Genomic DNA, 18,658 nt, shown 5'->3' with positions numbered 1-18,658 from the left:
AATTAATAACTGAAATGGGGAAAAGTGACTTGATACCCTCTTTGCTTTTTAAAACAATTGAATCCATGAAAATTAAGATAATTTGTGTAGCTGAAACCTTCTTTCATTATGGCAGAAAGAAAAACTTAAAATATTTTTTAAACTTAATTTTTAAATTATTTTAAGCAATTGTGCATAAAAATCTCATTTCTTCTCTGCAGCACTTCAGAAATTGTGACTAAAAGTTTAGACCTTTCCTACTTTACTTGTAAGATGAGCAAATAATATGTTCAAGAGGAAAACCAGTTCTTAAAAACTGAATATTTCTTATGTACTCATTGAAGAGTTGTCCATAGATCTTGCTGGAGAATTTTTTAAAAAATTATCTGGCATTTCAAACCAATACCTTTGTCTTAATTATATATCTTTTGTACTCTCATCTAAACTTTTAAGAGTAGACATAGTCATTCATTCTGTCTTTCTTTCAACAGACATTTATTGGTTATCTATTATGTGCCAAGCAATATTTTATTATGTCATATTTTCAAAAGTCAGTCATAAGCTACAAACTGTGTTCATTCAGAAAACATTGAGGGCCGGCCCCGTGGCTTAGTGGTTAAGTGCGTGCGCTCCGGTGCTGGCGGCCCGGGTTCGGATCCTGGGCGCGCACCGACGTACCGCTTCTCCGGCCATGCTGAGGCCGTGTCCCACATGCAGCAGCTAGAAGGATGTGCAGCTATGACATACAACTATCTGCTGGGGCTTTGGGGGAAAAAATAAATAAATAAAATCTTTAAAAAAAAAAAAAAAAACATTGAGTATGTACGATCTCTAAGACATCATGCAAGGTCCTGCAGGTACAGGGATAAATATATTACTTTTCAAAAGAGAAAAGTCTGTAATCTGAAGACTACAAATAAATGGTGATTATATATACTTAAATTCAAACCACAAGAAGTTTTTCAAAAATGATTTCTACTTATCTATAAGTCAAAATATATGCACAGTTGTATCATGTGCACATGTTGAGGGGACATGCTCTGACATAGAGATTCTCTGCTTTTCAAACTTTTGACCCACCACTCATGTTATAAAGGATCTGAGTCCTACCATGGAAAACCCAACAGGCTTATTTTTCCTGAGACAAGCATTTAAATGCATTTGTGTATATTCTGTTAATGTCCCAGTGTTTGTTTTGAAACCCTGTGCCCCCTACTAGACTATCCTAAATTAATTGCTTAAAAAAATTGCACAGGGCCAGCCCCAGTGGCCTAGTGGTGAAGTTCAGCGTGCTCCGCTTTGGCGGCCTGGGTTCGGTTCCCAGGAGCAGACCTACACCACTCAGTTGTCAGTGGTCACGGTGTGGCAGCAACCCACATACAAAAAGAGGAAGATAGGCAGCGGATGTTATCTCAGGGTGAATCTTCCTCAGCCAAAAAAAAAAAAAAAAAAATTGCACGTAAAACTCTGCTTTCTTCTCTGAAGACCAGGCACGAATACACAGAATTATGCCATGATTGCAAACTGAGCTCCCCACCGCCCCCCTCAGCCATGTATACCTCGATCCATCTCATTTGAACTCTACTACAAATTATGCCCCAGCATCTATCCCACAAATGTGTGGGTACCCAATGAATAACTGTTGAATGAGTGACAAATGAATAGGGGTTACCAGTTGACAGACACAGTGTATGTTCAACATAAACTACACCCACTACTGGAAAAGCAGTTTAAAATCTGTGTCATTCTGAGAGTGGAGTAGCACAAATCTCTGTCTCATTCATTATTGTATAAGTGAAATAAAAAATATGTTTAATCAAAAGAATGTCCACTGAGCAATTGGTTTGCTACTTGAGTTCTGCAAAACACGTCATAATGGCCCAGAGCTGGTCTAAGGAGCGTTTCAGGAGTCTTTGTGTATGATTCTTATTTCTCATTGTCCTCACCTTCTCTGAAAAGAATGACTGATAGGCTTGCCTTGTGATATGTGAGCTCTTAAGAGTATTGTTTTATCTATTTTTTATGACCAAGCTTACATTTGTTAAGTATAATTTTTGCTTTATGTAATGTAAAAAAAAGAACACCTGTGATATGATGCCCCATGAATTAACAAGAATGACCAGACAAAAGACAAGAAATCTTTTAAAAATGAATGCTCACATTAAATACCTTGGATAGGTAGGCCTTCTGGGGATTTTTCTTTAATGCAACAGAAGTGCACCATTTCTGTCTTCAGAAATAGTTTCTTTCAGATACTGAGCTTGTCTAAAGTCATATTACATAAGTAAGGGCTTAGTTTGTACGTTAGTATTTTACATCTTAGAGTCTACCTAACTCCTTTTTTGATCAATCTGATATTGAACAGATCTATATTGATTTCTTCTACACTTGTTTATGGTATTTATTTTGATATGTCTAGGATTAAAAGCCAAATAAACAAGTGTAATCAATTTTCTTAGTGATAAAGAAAAGTCCTCTAGTACCGTTAGACACATTCATCCAGGGATAAAAACCTCAAGTGAAGATGTTGTAATAAATGGATCGATTTATTCAATCACTAGGCATAAAAACATTAGCCCTGGGAAAGTGCTTTCCCCTAAGAGCTTTAGCTACCGAGTTTCTCTTGTGTTGTACTAAATGATTTGCATTTTTAGAGAAATTTCATGTCTGCAGCAAGCTCCAGTAAAAACATGAATAAATTGCTTTCTTTCTCTCTTTTTCTGACTTTATGAAGCTGAATCCATTAGGGGTTGAGTCAAAGTATAATGAAATAAAGGCAACAAGTCACATGATGGAAGCCCTGGATTAGGTTTCTCACTACTCCAAGCCCAGTTGTCCTGGCCTATGTGTCAGATTAGTGGTCTTCAGGGAGACCCCTGGGGCACGTGGCAATTTTTTTAACTGCTGCATTAGAGATGGTCTCTAGAAGACAAGAAATTAAATAGACCAACAGTGATTAAGAACTACATAGGCTTTCCACTGCAGTTCTCCACAAAGTCAGCCTCTCCAAGCCTAGCACAGTGCAGCTGGCTAGGATGCTTTCTAGTTACTCACCTTCCTTCCTCTGAATTCACTGGAGTGACAATGAGTGTAGAAGTTATGAGTATGGTCTTTGATCCAAACTGACCATGGTTTGAATCTCCACTGAGCCAGTTATCCGCTGTGTGATATTGAGCAAGTTAAACTCTCCAACCTTTGCTTTCCTTATCTATACAACAGGCATTATAATACCTAAAGCGTAGAGTGGCTGGAAGATTTTAAAAAGTCCCCATCACATTCCCACAAAACACGTTTTCGGTCTATGGAAACAAATTTAATTTTTACTTATGATCTGAGTGTTGCAACTGAACAAAAGACAAGCAGCTACCACTACTCTTTTCCTGAGCCAGGGGCCTGGGATGCTGCATTTCTAACAAGCTCCAAGTAATGCTGATGTTGCTGGTTTGGAGAGCACACTCAGAGACCACAAATGTATAGATCACCCAGAAAATGGTATTTATTTCAAATTTTATTTCTCTTAGTCCTGATTATAAATAGACCTGTTCATTTTTATGGAAATTTAAAAGGAAGGCTACCTCATCTGGGATCCATAAGGTTTTGATTTGGGTTTTTGGTGGGGGAATTGGTTTTGTTTTTCGAGGAAGATATATTTCTAGGAACCACTTTGCTGCTTATAAGACACATATTTACTCATTGTTATATTTGGACTGGATATTATATAGCTATCATCTTTCCTTTGAAAATCTCAGCATACATTTAAAAATTCAATTTTTGCAAAAACATTAATTTTTACATCTCTAGATTATTAATTAAAAATGTCATCTCTTATATAATCCTCTGTTCTAAAGTAGTCTGTTCTTAAAAAGAATGTGGAGTTTGTGTATTTTCCAAACTCTGTTATTTTTATAAAGGCACCAGAAAAAAAAAAATCCAACTCTATCTGTCAGCATTTAGGTTCATATTACATATATTATACTTTATGTAATTTGGTTAAGGAAAATTAAACTTTGGGAGTAATAATGAAATGGTTATTGCTTTAAATTCATTAACTTATCCTTGAGCTTCAGTTCAGGGAAATATATGATGAGGATAAGTTTTCAAACGAATGTTTAAATTAGAAACAGACTCTCTCATTTTCAGAGTTGAGGAATGTTGATTTTCAAATCTTAGGGGTTTTTTTAACCACAATAGTTAAAATGAAAAGTGTAAACTAAAATGTAAAAACAAAAGTAATGACCAGCACACATCTTTAGTTTATCAGAGACTACTTTCAGGTGATATTAGACTTTTCAACACATAGTATAAGAACCTTATGATAGCATACTTCCGTTTCTCCCCTCTTAGCCTTTGCACTGTTGTTTTCACACATTATACTTTTACATATATTACAAATCTCATGCTATATTGTTACTATTTTTGTTTAAACAGTCAAATTTCACTTGAAGAAATTTAATAATTAAAAAATCTTTCACATTTACCCAGGTACTTACCGTTTCTGATGCTTTTCATTCCTTAGCATGGACCCAGACTTCCATCTGGTGTTATTTTCCTTCTGCCTAAGGACTCTATCATTTCCTGTAGTGCAGTCTGCTTCTGATGAATTGCTTCAGCTTTTGTCTGTATTTTGCCTTCATTATTGAGAGATATTTTTACTGGGTATAAAATTCTAGGTTTGATGGGGATATTATTTTTTCTTTTAGTACTCTAAGTTTCTTGAGCTTGGGGTTTGCTGAACTTCTTAGATCTGTGGGTTTATGATGTTCATCAGTTTCAGAAAACTTTTCAGATATAATTTTTAAAAATATTTTTCAATTCTTTACCCATCTCCTTCCAGAACTCTAATAGCATGTACAGTAAGCTGCCTGCAGCTGTCCCATAGCTCAATGATGCTCTGTTCATCTTTTTAATTCTTTTTCTTTGTTTTATTTTGGATAGTTTCTACTACTCTGTCTTCAATTTCACTAATGTTTTCTTTTATTATATTGTCAATGTCTCTGCTTAACATTCTTAATGTCAAAAATACAGTTATAATAACTGTTTTAATGTCTTTGTTCCAAAATCTAACGACTGTGTCAGTTCTAGATCAGTTTTGATCGATTGAGTCTCCTCATTATGCTTTTTTGCATGTTCTGTAATTTTTTATTAGATGCCAGACATTGTGAATTTTACCTTTTTTTTTTTTTTTTTTTTTGGTGCTGGATATTTTTGTTTTCCCACGAAAATTCTTTTTTTTTTTTTTTCGGTGCTGGATATTTTTGTTTTCCCATGAAAATTCTTGAGCTTTGTTTTGAGATGCAATAAAGTTACCTGGAGGCAGTTTGATCCTCTCGGTTTTTGCCTTTATGATCTGTTAGGTGGAGTCAGAGAAAGGTTGAGTCTAAAGATAATTATTCCCTATCGCTGAGGCAAGACTCTTCTGAATACTTTATCCAATGCCCCATGAATTATGAGATTTTCCAGTTTGGCTGGTGATAACAGGTAATGTTCCCAGTCTTCTGTGAATGCTGTGTACTGTTCATTCATGTCCTTTTGGGTTTTTTTCCCCCAAGCCTTGGGTAGTTTCCTCATATATATGCTCGGATCTGTACTTTGCTGAATACTTGAAGGCAGCCTCTACAAATCTCAAGAATTCCCATTGTGTGCAGCTTTCTCCTCTACAGAACACTAACTGCTAAGTCTTGTTGCCTTGGTTTCCTCAGACTCTCAGCTCCATCTCCTTGACTAAGGGAGTCTGCCAGTCTCCTCCTGGGTTCCCCCTCTCTGCGCCATGGCCTGGAAACTTACTCAGGGCAGTAAGCTGGGCAATTGTAGGGCTCATATTGTTTGTTTCCTGTCTCTCAGGGGTCACTGACTTTTGTTGTCTGATGTCCAGTGTCTTCAAAATCATTTTTTCATATATTTTCTTTGGCTTTTTGGGGAGTGGCAGGGTAGTTTCAGGAAAGAGGGTAATCTTATTTCTGTTACTGGGCTAGAAATAAAATGCTGGATTTGTAACATAGCATCAATAGGAGAAATGAAAAGAACTGTACGGAGACATCAACACTATTTATTTATCTTATGAAAGTATTTAGTGTCTGAACAGATTGATACACCTGAATCAGATACTCTCATTAAAGTTTAGATATCCAGAAGAAGAAATTCAGTATAATTCTGTGTCAATATGGTATCTTCAGTGCTTCATCCATGTCTAGCTTCATTACATCTATTTAAGGTAATAGTGCTTAAGGAAAAAAAGAACCTTTAATTTTGAATTAGAATATACTGCCAATCCTTCTATGAATTTTAATCGGCCTCAAATTTTAACAAAAGCCCTTGGAAAGGGAATTTCTATACACCAGAACCTGTAATATGAAAGAATACACATCAATTTTTGACCCAAACTTGAAAGATGCCTCCTGCCTTCAAAGTTTATATCTTGACTATTATACTCCTCAGATATAAAATAAGCACATCATGATTTCTATTTCAAAACACAGAACAGGTTACCTTTGCTTGTTAACAAAAGGTAGGAAAGTATTACCAAGAGAACTCACTTATTATTTTGGTAGCGTGAGATTAAACCTGTAATCTCAGGCTTTGGTTCTGATTTTTTATAGAACTGTAAGACGAGAAGTGCCATGAATGACAAACCAATGTTACAAAATAAAAAAAAAAGGAAAAGAAAGGAAAAAGGAAAGAGAAGAAAAAGAGAAACATCAAATCGTATACTAGCATCAAATATGTTGACACTTAAACCATGCTTTACATGACTAAATTGATGACATTTGCACTTTGTGGTTATTGTATACTATTTGCCACACACACCTTCCAAGATCCATTCCCCCACTTTGTCTGCTCTGTGTCCCAGGAGACTGACTTCAGACTGCATCATGCAGGATCACTTGCCTTCTGGCATCCTGGTTTGGATTTATCCAAAGGGAGTCACCAGCAGGAGATCAGAGGTTAGGGAGGTGGAGAGGTCAGGGAAGTAAGTATTCCTCTGTACCTGGCTTCAGCTTAGTTCTGACAGTTGTGGCACTCTACAACTGCTGCTTCTCGATTTTATTGGGTGACCTCTCTTCTAAATCTCCATTTCTAGCTCAGGTGCAATAACACCATCTTCTCTCTCTTTACTCATCAGCCCCAGGGATGATAATGGCATGGCATCCCTCTATTGCGAGTTGCTGGGTGCCTCAGCTTCCCGTGTTGGTTCCTTAGCCCTGCCCTTGTCTCTCAATAGTCTCTTCACTAAAGTCTCTTCAGAATCCCAGTTGAATGTGCCATCTGTTTCCTCCTGACTGATACCCACCCCCTCTCTATTGTGAGTATCAAGTGGGGTGGCTAAAGACAAGTACAAGAAATATTAGGAAACTTCCACTTGCTGAAAAGTTCAATTGATTAGAGAACAGTGCTAATGAGGCCAAAATTAGTGTCTGGCTGTGTTCCAGGATCACAGGCTGTATCCCTGACCAGCCATTTCACACACCATCAGTTACAAGGAAGACCATGCCAAAAAGTACACAAGAGTCTATGCCAGTCCATCACCACTTCTAGGAACATAATTCAAAGACTGGCTGTTCAATTGAGATTGCTTCAAAATCATCTTTGTTCCCAAAGGCCAGCTTTTGTAATGTGATTCTAATGAAAATGTTACATAGGTTATTTTAAATAATAAAGCCATACCTGTCAATATCTTTTTCAAAGACCTACTTTCATTTCCTTACTTAATCTGTAGCTAATTCATAATAACGTACGTCAAAAGTCAAGCTTATTGAAATATGCTTTATATTGATAATGGGATTCAGGGTTTATAAGAATATATATTTAACTCATGTCTTTAAAATTTTTCAACTGTTGTGATTAAATGAGTGAAACTACACAACCATTGGCTAAAGAATAAATAGTTAAAATATTTATTTATGTATTTATTTATTAGGAGTGATTTTTGTGATTATCAAGCATGAATGACAAATTTTCAGTTTATACACATATTTCCTCAAAACTCTTTTCTCCTCAGTGCAGTTTCCTTATAAAACCATATTATATTTAGTCCATTGTAGATGTACTATTGTATTAATATTGATATACTGGGCTTATTAGTGGTGTTAATTTTATATGATTTGAATACATGGCGGAGGGAGAGACTTCTGTTCTCTACTATCAGCAAGAAAGAAGTACTGTTTATACTAAAATTGAATCTATGACTTTAGGTAAAATGTGCTGAAATACTAAAGCAAAATATAATCTCATCATTAATAATGGCATAATGCTAAGATCACCCATAAGATATGAGCATTTTTTAATCATAGTATTCTTAATCATTTTCATAAAACACTATCTGAGTTTTATTTTTTAACAAAACCTTTTGAGTCACTTTGATAAGGTCAACAGAAAGCAGTCTTTTAACATTAGGTGATCAACTTTTTGACAATAACAGGACCAGCACAGCTAATAGAATAATAGCCTGCAGGGTCCAGCTAAATATGATATACGAACGTAATCAACCTCTGTGATGACTATTCAGAAGTAATCCCTTTAGCTTTGAACTGCAACATATATTTCAACAAGGCAAAAACCATATGAAGAAATTCTCTGCAGACCACACTGATACAATACAGCCTTCATATCCTGCTCTCTGTGTTTGCTGCTTATAGTGAGTTTTAAATTTAAGGTAATGACTACTGTATATTCATGTGAGCATACAATACTTTTGATTTGTTGTGGAAAGGTTGAATCCATTATCAAGGGTCTAGTCTATAAGCTCTGACACAACCTTTATGTATAAGTTATTATTTACCCTTTTCTAGATAAAGCCCGCTAAAACTGTTTGGCATGCCAAAATTATAAAAATTCATTTACATTTTCAGTGACAAAACTACCAGGTAGTGACTCCTCCATTTCAGTTCACACTCCTCTACAAATAGAATTTTCAAAATCTCATTTATATAGAATACTATATTATATGAAAATTATATCCCATTGTTTTCAAGTAAAGGGATAAGATGCTAGGTTCATTGCAATTTACCATTTGCTGACTTATTCTAGGGCTCTTTGGTGCAATATAGGCTAAGTTGTGGTATAAATGAGACCCTTTGGTTGCCCACTCGAGGGAATCTACCATTTGAGAGTCTTTACTGTTATCAACAGAGAAGTGCTTGTTTCTACTGAAATGGTAAACAGTATAAACAAACATCACACTCTCAACTTTGTGGTGGTTCTAGTCTCCCTTGCTGGAGTAGTATTGGTCCTAATCTTCCAGCTTCCTTGAAGTCCTACAGATCAAATATCTCACATCACACTCTTAGTCAGACCCACAGCACAAAACCTAGGTTAAGAATCAAAATGAGTGCTTTTGCAACGATGGAACCAAGAGTCAACAATCCTGTGGTGCCCACCTTTTGCAAATGAACAGAAGTGTCAGAACACCTGAATGATGAGTTAAAGTGTTCCCCTGTGTAAATTAATCATTGCTAAGCTATCCTAGTACAAAGACAGTGTGAATGTCTTTTGTTTAAACTAGCAATTGTCGCCTAAGTTGAATAAAAGAATAGCTACGAATATAGCTATTCTTCTCAGAGAATCTTCTTGGGAAATATTCCATAATAAAAATTTCCTTTCCCCAACATCTGGAGAATGAATGCTAAACAAATATTTGAGACAGAAGCATAATTTCAAACTTGGAAAATCTAGGAAAGATTTCTCTAGCTTAAGAGATATTGTTACATCTGTCAAACCAAAGGGAATGCTGAGTGTAAGACATTAAGTAGTATAAAATAGGAATTAGGATCGTAGAAAGTTCTATATATTGAGATGCAATGAAAAATATTAAACTGAGAAACCCAAGGTAGTTCTTTACCTGGAAGAATGATAGAGCATATTAGTTAAGGTAAAAGCTAAGCTCCTATTGCAAAGAGTCTCAAAAGTACAATAGATTAAGAATACAGAAATTTGTTTCTTCCTTAATCCTAAAGTGAGGCATCTACATTTATAAGGTAGCCCCAGAGGCGTTTAGGGGACCATGATCTTCCATCTTGCTGCTCCACCATCCCCTAGGGCAGAGTTTCTCAATCTTGCACTATTAAAATTTTGAGCTGGATGACTTTTTGTCGGGGACGTGGGTGGAAAATGGCTGTCATGAGCACTGTAGAATATTTAGCATTGCTGGCCTCTACCCACTATATGCCAGTAGCACTTTTACTACCAGGTGTGACAACACAAATGTCTCCAGACATTTGGGGACATTTCCCCAAATGCACCCCGTGGGGCAAAATCACCCCCAGTTGAGAACCACTGACTTAGGGTGTTGTCATTGTCTGCATGGTAGAAACTGAATCACAGTAATGGTTCCATCTTCAAGATTGAGGAAAAGGGAAATGTTAAGGAGGAATGAATGCCCAATGTCTAACACTCAGACTCAGAAGCAGTAAGTTTCATTCTGTCCACATTCATTGGTGAGAACTTAGTCATGTGGCTTCAACTGAATATTTATATGCTGATGAGGACGATCTAGTAGAGAGAAAAAACCCGATAAGTAGGAGACAGAAGGAATTGCTGGAACTATGTCTTGTGTGGGCAAGAGAGGATGAGATCTAGTGAAGAAGTAGAGGGGTTGGCCTTAGATGACAGCATAGGGAAGATAGAACATATAGAGCAGAAGCCAGAGGAGGAATAACTCTCAATACAGAGTTTTGGGAAATTTTTCCTGCTGTCTTTTATTTCCTACATGAAACCAGAAAATAAATCATCAGCTGAGAATGATGATGCATATGGAGAGTTAGAGGTTTGAGAAAACAGAAGAAACAGTCAAATAGTGATTTAGGAAAGTAGAAGAATGAATGGACTAGGAATGTTTAATACGATGGCCTGAAAGCATTAGGGTCCACCTAAGGTCTATGGCCATGAATTTAAAGTGAGGCCTGGTTGTATTTTTTTTCCAACCATGCTGAGCTATACAGTGCAGGAGAGGAATAGGCAGAGAGTTGGATTTAACTAGGGTTATAGTCTTGTCAAGTGAGTATGACAAAATGGGAAAAGGGTAAGAAAGTCAGGCTATATGCAAGGGGGTGAATGACCATAGAATTTAAATTGTATAGAGAAGGGAGAGAAGACTTCAAAATGGGGAAGAACAATGAAAAGGTGGTAAGATTGGAGGTCCCAGTGAAGATGAAGAATTGCTGGTGCTGGGGTACTAGGGGGAGTGATCTAGAAAGACAAAAGCTGGCAGTCAAGTAGTTGAATGCTGGAAACTAAGTTTGAGGGGGGCTTGCAGTTACTGGTAATGACAAGGTCCAAGTATGACCATGGGAATTAATGGCTGTGGTAGGCTAAAGGACAAGATCTAAAAGAACAGAGCTCAAGAAATTGAAACCCAGGGTGAAAGAATCTTTTACATGTACATTTAAATTGCTAAATTAGTAAAGTAGTAGTAAGGTGACAATGAGCCAGTGATAAAAATCAACTGAGAATGATCCCAGTTGTAGGTAGATCACAACAATAGCTGATTGTATAAACTGATGACATGAGTTTTAGGAAGGAATGAGGGTGATGAGGAGGCCACCCACCCATCTCCAGGTCCAATGGTATAATGACTGAGGAAAAGAAAAACAGAAAGAGCTTCGGGGCTGGCAGTGCCCTCAGAGGACAGCCAAGTTTCTGTTAGAGCAAAAAAGTAAAGGGAATTTCAGAAAATAAAGTGAGTATACAGTGGAAATGTTTCAGGAGTTGTGGTGAGTGGGAGATGGGGACAAAATAGGAAATATGCAGAGCCTTATGAGAAATAGAACACAGGAAATGAAGAAGAACCTGGAGACTGAGGCCTGTCATAAGCAAGGATAAAGAGCATCTTATTAGATGAGGCCCAGTGGATTCAAGTCAAAAGTAGAAGGGCAGATATGAAAGTTAAGTAAGAAATTAACATGTCTATTTATATGTTTAAACTTCCCACATCTGATTTCATTATTTGGATACTTTATATTGCTCTCTAAATTAATTTTCCTTCTGAGTATTGCTTTAACACATCATCTTATCCCCAAAAAGTGGCTGTTCCAGTTGCCATTTTATGTGGGTTAGGACTTTGAGCATGGCTTGGCTAGACATCAGTTGAGACCCACCAATGGTGGTACTCAGCTGACAGATGCGCTGTTTTGAAGGGTCCAAGACAGCTTCACTCACAGACTGGAGCCTTGGCAGGACGGCTGGAAGGTTGGGTTCAACTGAGATTATCCACTGGAGCATCTATACATGGCCTCTCCAGGATGGCAGTCTCAGGGTGGTAGGACTTTTTATATGGTGACTGGCTTTTTCCAAAGTAAGCATCCTAAGAGAATCAGGTGGAAGCTGCATAGCCTTTGCTAATCTAGCCTTGGAAGTCATGCAGTCACTTCCTCTACATTCTATTGATTACAAAAGAGCCCTAAGCCTAGCCCAATTTCAAGAGGAGGGGAATTAGATTCTACCTCTTGATGCGGGGAGTGGCAAAGTCATAATGTTGAGGAACATGTAAAGCAGGGGATATCATTGTGGCCACCTTTGATCAATGCAATTTGCCCTGGTGACACAGGTGATGAGTAGATATCCCTGAAAAGAGATTCCCAGGTTCAAGTTCAAAATAACTGTAAACTGTATTTGTGATAAACCATTAAATGTATACATCTCTTTTTCTTTAGGCGAGTCTAGAAGATCCACAATGGAAAATTTATCTCAAAACTCAGAGCATTTGGAAGAAGAACTAAGTGGGTATGATAAATCAAGTAAAAAGTTTCTATTAAGTACCCATATTGTGTACAAAATACTAAGTATGATCGAATTCTCCAAACACAAGAAGAGTAGTTTCATCTAGCACTTGATAAGCTAATACTGAAATACTGTTTTTAAAAAATATTACAGATTTAAATATCATATAAGGTTAAGTATTTTTGATCTCTTAAGCTATGTCTGAAAATTACAGAAAACAAAAAATATTTTTCAAAGGAAGTGTCTTTTACTTTCTAGCTCAATATCAAATTTAATTGTATAATTTATTTTATTTCAGATTTCCAGGTGATCAAAAAAAATGAGACTTAAACCAGCTTTTGACTCAGCAACAAAGCAAGAAGAAATTTATCATGTCACCTCAGTCTTTGATGCCTGTAATAGGAGTATGTTACAAATAATACAGATAGAGTTAAAATAAAACTATGACTGTGTTTTCATTGGATTCTGTATTCCAATGTACTACTACAAATTTAGTCTAAAACATCTAAATCCATGAAAATAAAATATACCCCAAATGCTTGAAATATGAAAATTATCCATAAAAGAAACTATAAAATTTTTCCTCTTATCCACTATTCCACAAGAAACAGTGCTATCATAGAATCAAAATTTAGTTGTGTCTAATAAGAAAATAATTATAAGCTTAAGGAAATCTATGCTGAATTAATGTGGAAAAATATTTACTAAAATTCCAGGGAAGCTTTTCAACATAAATAAAAGGATTATAAGCAATAAGGACTCTCATATTGGTAAGTACTGTTCAAAACTTTGCTTACCTGTGTAAAGGAAAACTCGGTTTCCTCTATTCATACCACTTCTGACACCAAATGCATGAGTGTTTCCACACCAAGCAGTTCTCCAATTCTTGGAAGATGCTAACTGGGTATCTTACAATTTAACTCAATTCTGACACTAACTGCCAGGAGTCAGCACAGACCCCACAGATTAAGGGATCAGTTCTACAAGGCTATTCCCACTTCAGATGCCAATTGCAAGTCCCAGCTTGTCACTTGTACTTCTGACTGACTTGGCTACAAAGAGGGGATTCCCATAAACGTCTCCTCAGCTTCAATAATTTGCTATAATGACTCACAGAACTCAAGGAAATACATACTTACATTAGCCAGTTATAAAGGATATAATAAAAGATAGATGAACAGACAAATAGAAGAGATACATAGGGCAATGTACGAAGAAAGGGGCAAAGAGCTTCCATGCCTTCCCCAGGTGTGTCACCCTTGCAGCACCTCAATGCATTCACCAACCCAGAAGCTCTGTGAATCCTTTCATTTAGAGTTTTTATGGAGGCCCCATTACCTAGGCATGGTTGATTAAATCATTGACCATTGGTGATTAACTCAACCTCCAGCCCCTCTCCACCCCCAGAGGTCAGGGGCAGGGGATGAAAGCTCCAACCCTCTAATCACAGGGTTGGCTCCCCTGGCAATGGGCCCCCCATCCTAGCAGCTTTCCAAAAGTCATCTCATTAACACAAACTCAGGTGTGGTTGAAAGGTGCTTGTTATGGATAACAAAAGATGCTCCTTTCACCTTTAACACTCCAGACCTTTTTCAGGAATTGGGGGAAAAAACACATATTATAACAAAAAATGCTCTTTTTACCTTTATTTCTCTGAAGCTGTTTTGAGCCAGGGACAAAAGATCAAATGTTAATTTATTGTATTACATTAGATTTCTGTGCCAAGAACCAATGATTAAGACCAAATATATATTTCTTATTATATTACAACATTACACTGTATAAAAGCATATATTATGATACTTTTAGCTGATAGTATGTAATATAACTTATCCATGTCAATTTAAAAATATTAAGAAAATCCTTGTTTTAAGGCTCCTCTCCTAATGAATCTTACAAAGTGAGAGGACACAGTTGAAATGATTATGTGTATAATTTCTGGAGATCTGCAGGTCTAGGAGAATCCATAAATGAAGTACTTTTCCAAGAATAAAGACTTTTACTCCCATTTAACCTTGGTCAATGTACACTTTAATTCTTGTACCTTTGAATGCTCCTAACCCTAGAATACTGCATTGTGGAGTAATTCTGCTTCTATATAATGGTGAAGCATCAGCACTCTGTCCAAAGAGATAATTTGATGCAAATACCCCAAAATTGTAGATGAGCTATATGGGGGAAGAAGGGATTATCCTTTGTTGTTTATAGACTCAATAGAACCAATTTCCAAAGCATCTTTCACTCCTGACTGCTCTTTGGCTGTGCCCACAGACATCCATCTATTGCTTTGCCCTAAAATTAGAATTAATGTGTGTTTGTCTCTTTAAAGCACCCCCATTTGTCTACATCAAGTCTTGCAAAATATTGAGACAGAGAAATAAAGTGATTAAGGAATGTCTCTGAGAATATACCTTTGATAAATTAACAAACAAGGAGGCCATTAGACTGAGGTGGTTCTAATGACTTAGCAGCCTATATAAACAAACCAAAACCTAAGACTGTAAATGCCTCCAGGTTAAGAAATACAAACTGAGGACCAATTATAAACAAGCAACTAGGCTTTCCCAAATAAGGCAATTGCTTAAGCTATAGCTAATCAAATAATTGCCTTGCTTTGCTTCCACATCTTCTCTACAAAAATCTTGCTGCTAGCTCTGTCAGTGGAGCACTCCTAACCTTTTCCATTTTGGTGCTGCCCAATTCAAATTTTTTTTTGCTCAAATAAACTCTTAAAAATTATTAAATGCCTCAGTTTATGTTTTAACACCTTCTATAGTGATCACCATGTCTTCTTTTTCCAGAAATTTTCTGGTTTAGCTAGGAAGAGTCATTTAAAAAGATGGTGCTGGGCGCCAGCCCAGTGGTGTAGTGGTTGGGTTTGTGCATTCTGCTTTGGTGGCCTGGGATTCACAGGTTCGGATCCCAGGCATGGACCTATGCCCTGCTCATCAAGCCATGCTGTGGCAGGCGTCCCACATAAAATAAAGGAAGATGGACATGGATGTTAGCTCAGGGATAATCTTACTCAGCAAAAAAAAAAAAAAAGATTATGCTGGTCAGTAACAGACAAACAGGTCAATGGAACAGAAAAGAGCATTCAGAAATAGCCCAAATTATATAAAAAATTTAGTATATGATAAAAGTAGTATTTCAAAACAATTGGGAAAGCATAGTGTATATAATAAATGTGCTGAAACCAGTGGTTATCTGTACAGGAACAAAATCCATAATTTGTTCCCCATCTCACATAATCTAATTATAAATATACCAAAATCAAACAGGAGACTATGGAGAATACCTTCTTAATTAAGAAATCAAGGTCAAGTGCAGAGTGAACAACAACTACAGCATAGAAAACTACATTAAAAATATTAATATAGTGAAAAGTTCACTAAACAAAGTTGAAAGACCAATGACAGCAGGAGAGGAATTTGCAACAACAAAGAAGCTAATCTCTGAAAAACACAAATAATTTATGGAAAAAATAATAAGCAAGAAGAGGAGGAGAAATAAGAAGGGGGAAAGAAGAAGAAAAGGAGAAAGACAACCTAATAGATAAAAGGACAGAGCATAGCATTTGAACTTAGGTTCTTAAAAGCTTAAAATAGACATAAATAAAAGATGTTTTATGTAACTCTCATGGTAACCACAAAGCACAACCTCTAGTTTACAAAAAAAATACAGAGAAAGAAATCTAAGCATACTACTACAGAAAATCATCAAATCACAAAGGAAGAGAAAAGAGAAGAAATAAACAAAAGAATTACAAAACAGCCAGAAAAGAGGCTTTGTTTTTTGTTAAAAATTTTTTTTAAACTCTCAATAAATCCATACCTTTTAACACTTACTTTAAATGTAAATGGACTAAATTCTCCAATCAAAAGACATTGAGGGGCCAGCCCTGTGATGTAGTAGTTAAGTCCAGCACACTCCGCTTCAGAAGCCCAGGTTCATGGGTTCAGATGCTGGGCGTGGACCTACACCACTTGTCAAGCCATGCTGTGGCGGCAACCCACATGCAAAATAGAGGAAGATTGGCACAGATGTTAGCTCAGGGCTAGTTTTCCTCAAGCAAAAAAAAAAAAAAAAAAGATATTGAATGGCTGAATGGATTAAAAAAAAAAAGACCCAACTGTATGCTGCCTACAAGAGAGTTTCTTCAGCTTTAAGGACACACAGAACTGAAAGTGAAAGGATGGAAAAAGATATTCTATGCATGTGGAAACCAAAAGAAAACTAGGGTAGCTATATTTATATCAGACAAAATAGACTCTAACTCAAAGATTGTAATAAGAGACAAAGAAGGACATTATATAATGATAAAGGGTAAATCTAACAAGAGGATATAACATTTGTAAATATTTATGCACCCAACATAGGATCACCTAAATATATAAAGCAAATATTAACAGACCTAAAGAGAGAAATAGATAGCAATACAATAATAGTAGGGAACTTTAAAATCCCACTTTCATCAATAGATAGATCATCTAGACAGAAAATCAATAAGTAAACATTGGCCTTAAATGACACATTAGACCCGATGAACTTAACAGACATATCCATCCAAAAGCAACAGAATACACATTCTTCTCAAGTGCTCACAGAACATTCTCTAGGATATATTATACATTAGGCCACAAAACAAGTCTTAACAAATTTAGGAAGATCGAAATCATCTCAAGCATCTTTTCTGACCACAATAATATGAAACTAGAAATCAATTACAAGAAGAAAACTGGAAAATTCACAAATATGTGGAGATTAAACAACATGCTACTGAACAACCAATGAGTCAAAGAAGAAATCAAATGAGAAATTAAAAAATACCTGGAGACAAATGAAAATGGAAATACATCATACCAAAACCTATGTGATACAACAAAGGCAGTTCTAAGAGGGAAGTTCAAGGTGATTAATGCCTACATTAAAAAAAAGGAAGATCTCAAAAAAACAACTTAACTTTACACCTCAAGGAACTAGAAAAAGAAGAACAAAGCCCAAAGTTAGTAGAAGGAAGGAAATAAAAAAGATCAGAGTGAAAATAAATGAAATAGAGGCTAAAAAGACAATAGAAAACATTTATGAAACTAAGAGCTGGTTTTTGAAAATATGAAGAAAATAGACTAACCTTTACCTAGACTCACCAAGAAAAAAAGATGACTCAAATAAATAAAATCGTAAGTGAAAGAGTAGACATTACAATTGATATAACAGAAATGCAAAGGATCATAAGAGACTACTATGAAGAGTTATACGCCAGCAAATTGGACAACCTAGAAGAAACAGATGAATTCCTAGAAAAATACAACCTACCAAGAATGAATCATGAAGAAGTAGAAAATATGAGCAGACTGATTACCAGTAAGGAGATTGAATCAGTAATCAAAAACCTCCCAATAAACAAAAATCAGGACTGGATGGCTTCTCTGGTGAATTCTGCCAAACATTTAAAGAAGAATTAATAACAATCCTTCTCAAACTCTTCCAAAAACTAGGAGAGGAGGGAACACTGCAAAATTCCTTTGCAATGCCAGCATTACCCTGATACCAAAATCAGACAATGACACTATAAGAAAAAAAAATTACAGGCCAATATCACTGATAAACATAGATGCAAAAATCCTCAACAAAATATTAGCAAACTAAATTCAACAATACATTTAAAAGATCATACACCATGATCAAGTCAGATTTATTCTCAAGATGCAAGGATGGTGCAACATCTGCAAATCTATCTATGTGATACACCACATTAACAAAAATGAAGGATAAAAATCAAATGATCATCTCAATAGATGTGGAAAAAAGCATTTGACAAAATTCAACATTCATTCATAATAAAAACTCTCAACAAAGTGAGTATAGAGGGAACATACCTCAATATAACAAAGGCCATAATATGACAAGCTCACAGCTAACATCATACTCAACAGTAAAAACCTGAAAGCTTTTCCTTTGAGATCAG

The 18,658-nt window shown here is 36.1% G+C and overlaps 1 protein-coding gene across 2 annotated transcripts in view; it reads left to right on the top strand.

Annotated features, from left to right (window-relative positions):
- The window catches only part of TTC29 (tetratricopeptide repeat domain 29), a 216,446-nt gene extending 202,909 nt beyond the window's left edge, over window positions 1–13,537 (top strand). For both annotated transcript variants that reach the window (XM_058550163.1, XM_058550162.1), the window contains 2 exons: window positions 12,624–12,693; window positions 12,989–13,537. In XM_058550163.1, the coding sequence (XP_058406146.1) occupies window positions 12,624–12,693; window positions 12,989–13,013 (95 nt within the window). In that variant the 3' untranslated portion in view covers window positions 13,014–13,537. The remainder of the gene's footprint in view (window positions 1–12,623; window positions 12,694–12,988) is intronic.
- Window positions 13,538–18,658: the final 5,121 nt, after the last annotated feature.

This window comes from Diceros bicornis, chromosome 11 (assembly GCF_020826845.1).
Source record: "Diceros bicornis minor isolate mBicDic1 chromosome 11, mDicBic1.mat.cur, whole genome shotgun sequence".
Taxonomy (NCBI): Eukaryota; Metazoa; Chordata; class Mammalia; order Perissodactyla; family Rhinocerotidae; genus Diceros; species Diceros bicornis.
This window is presented reverse-complemented; position numbering and strand designations above follow the sequence as displayed.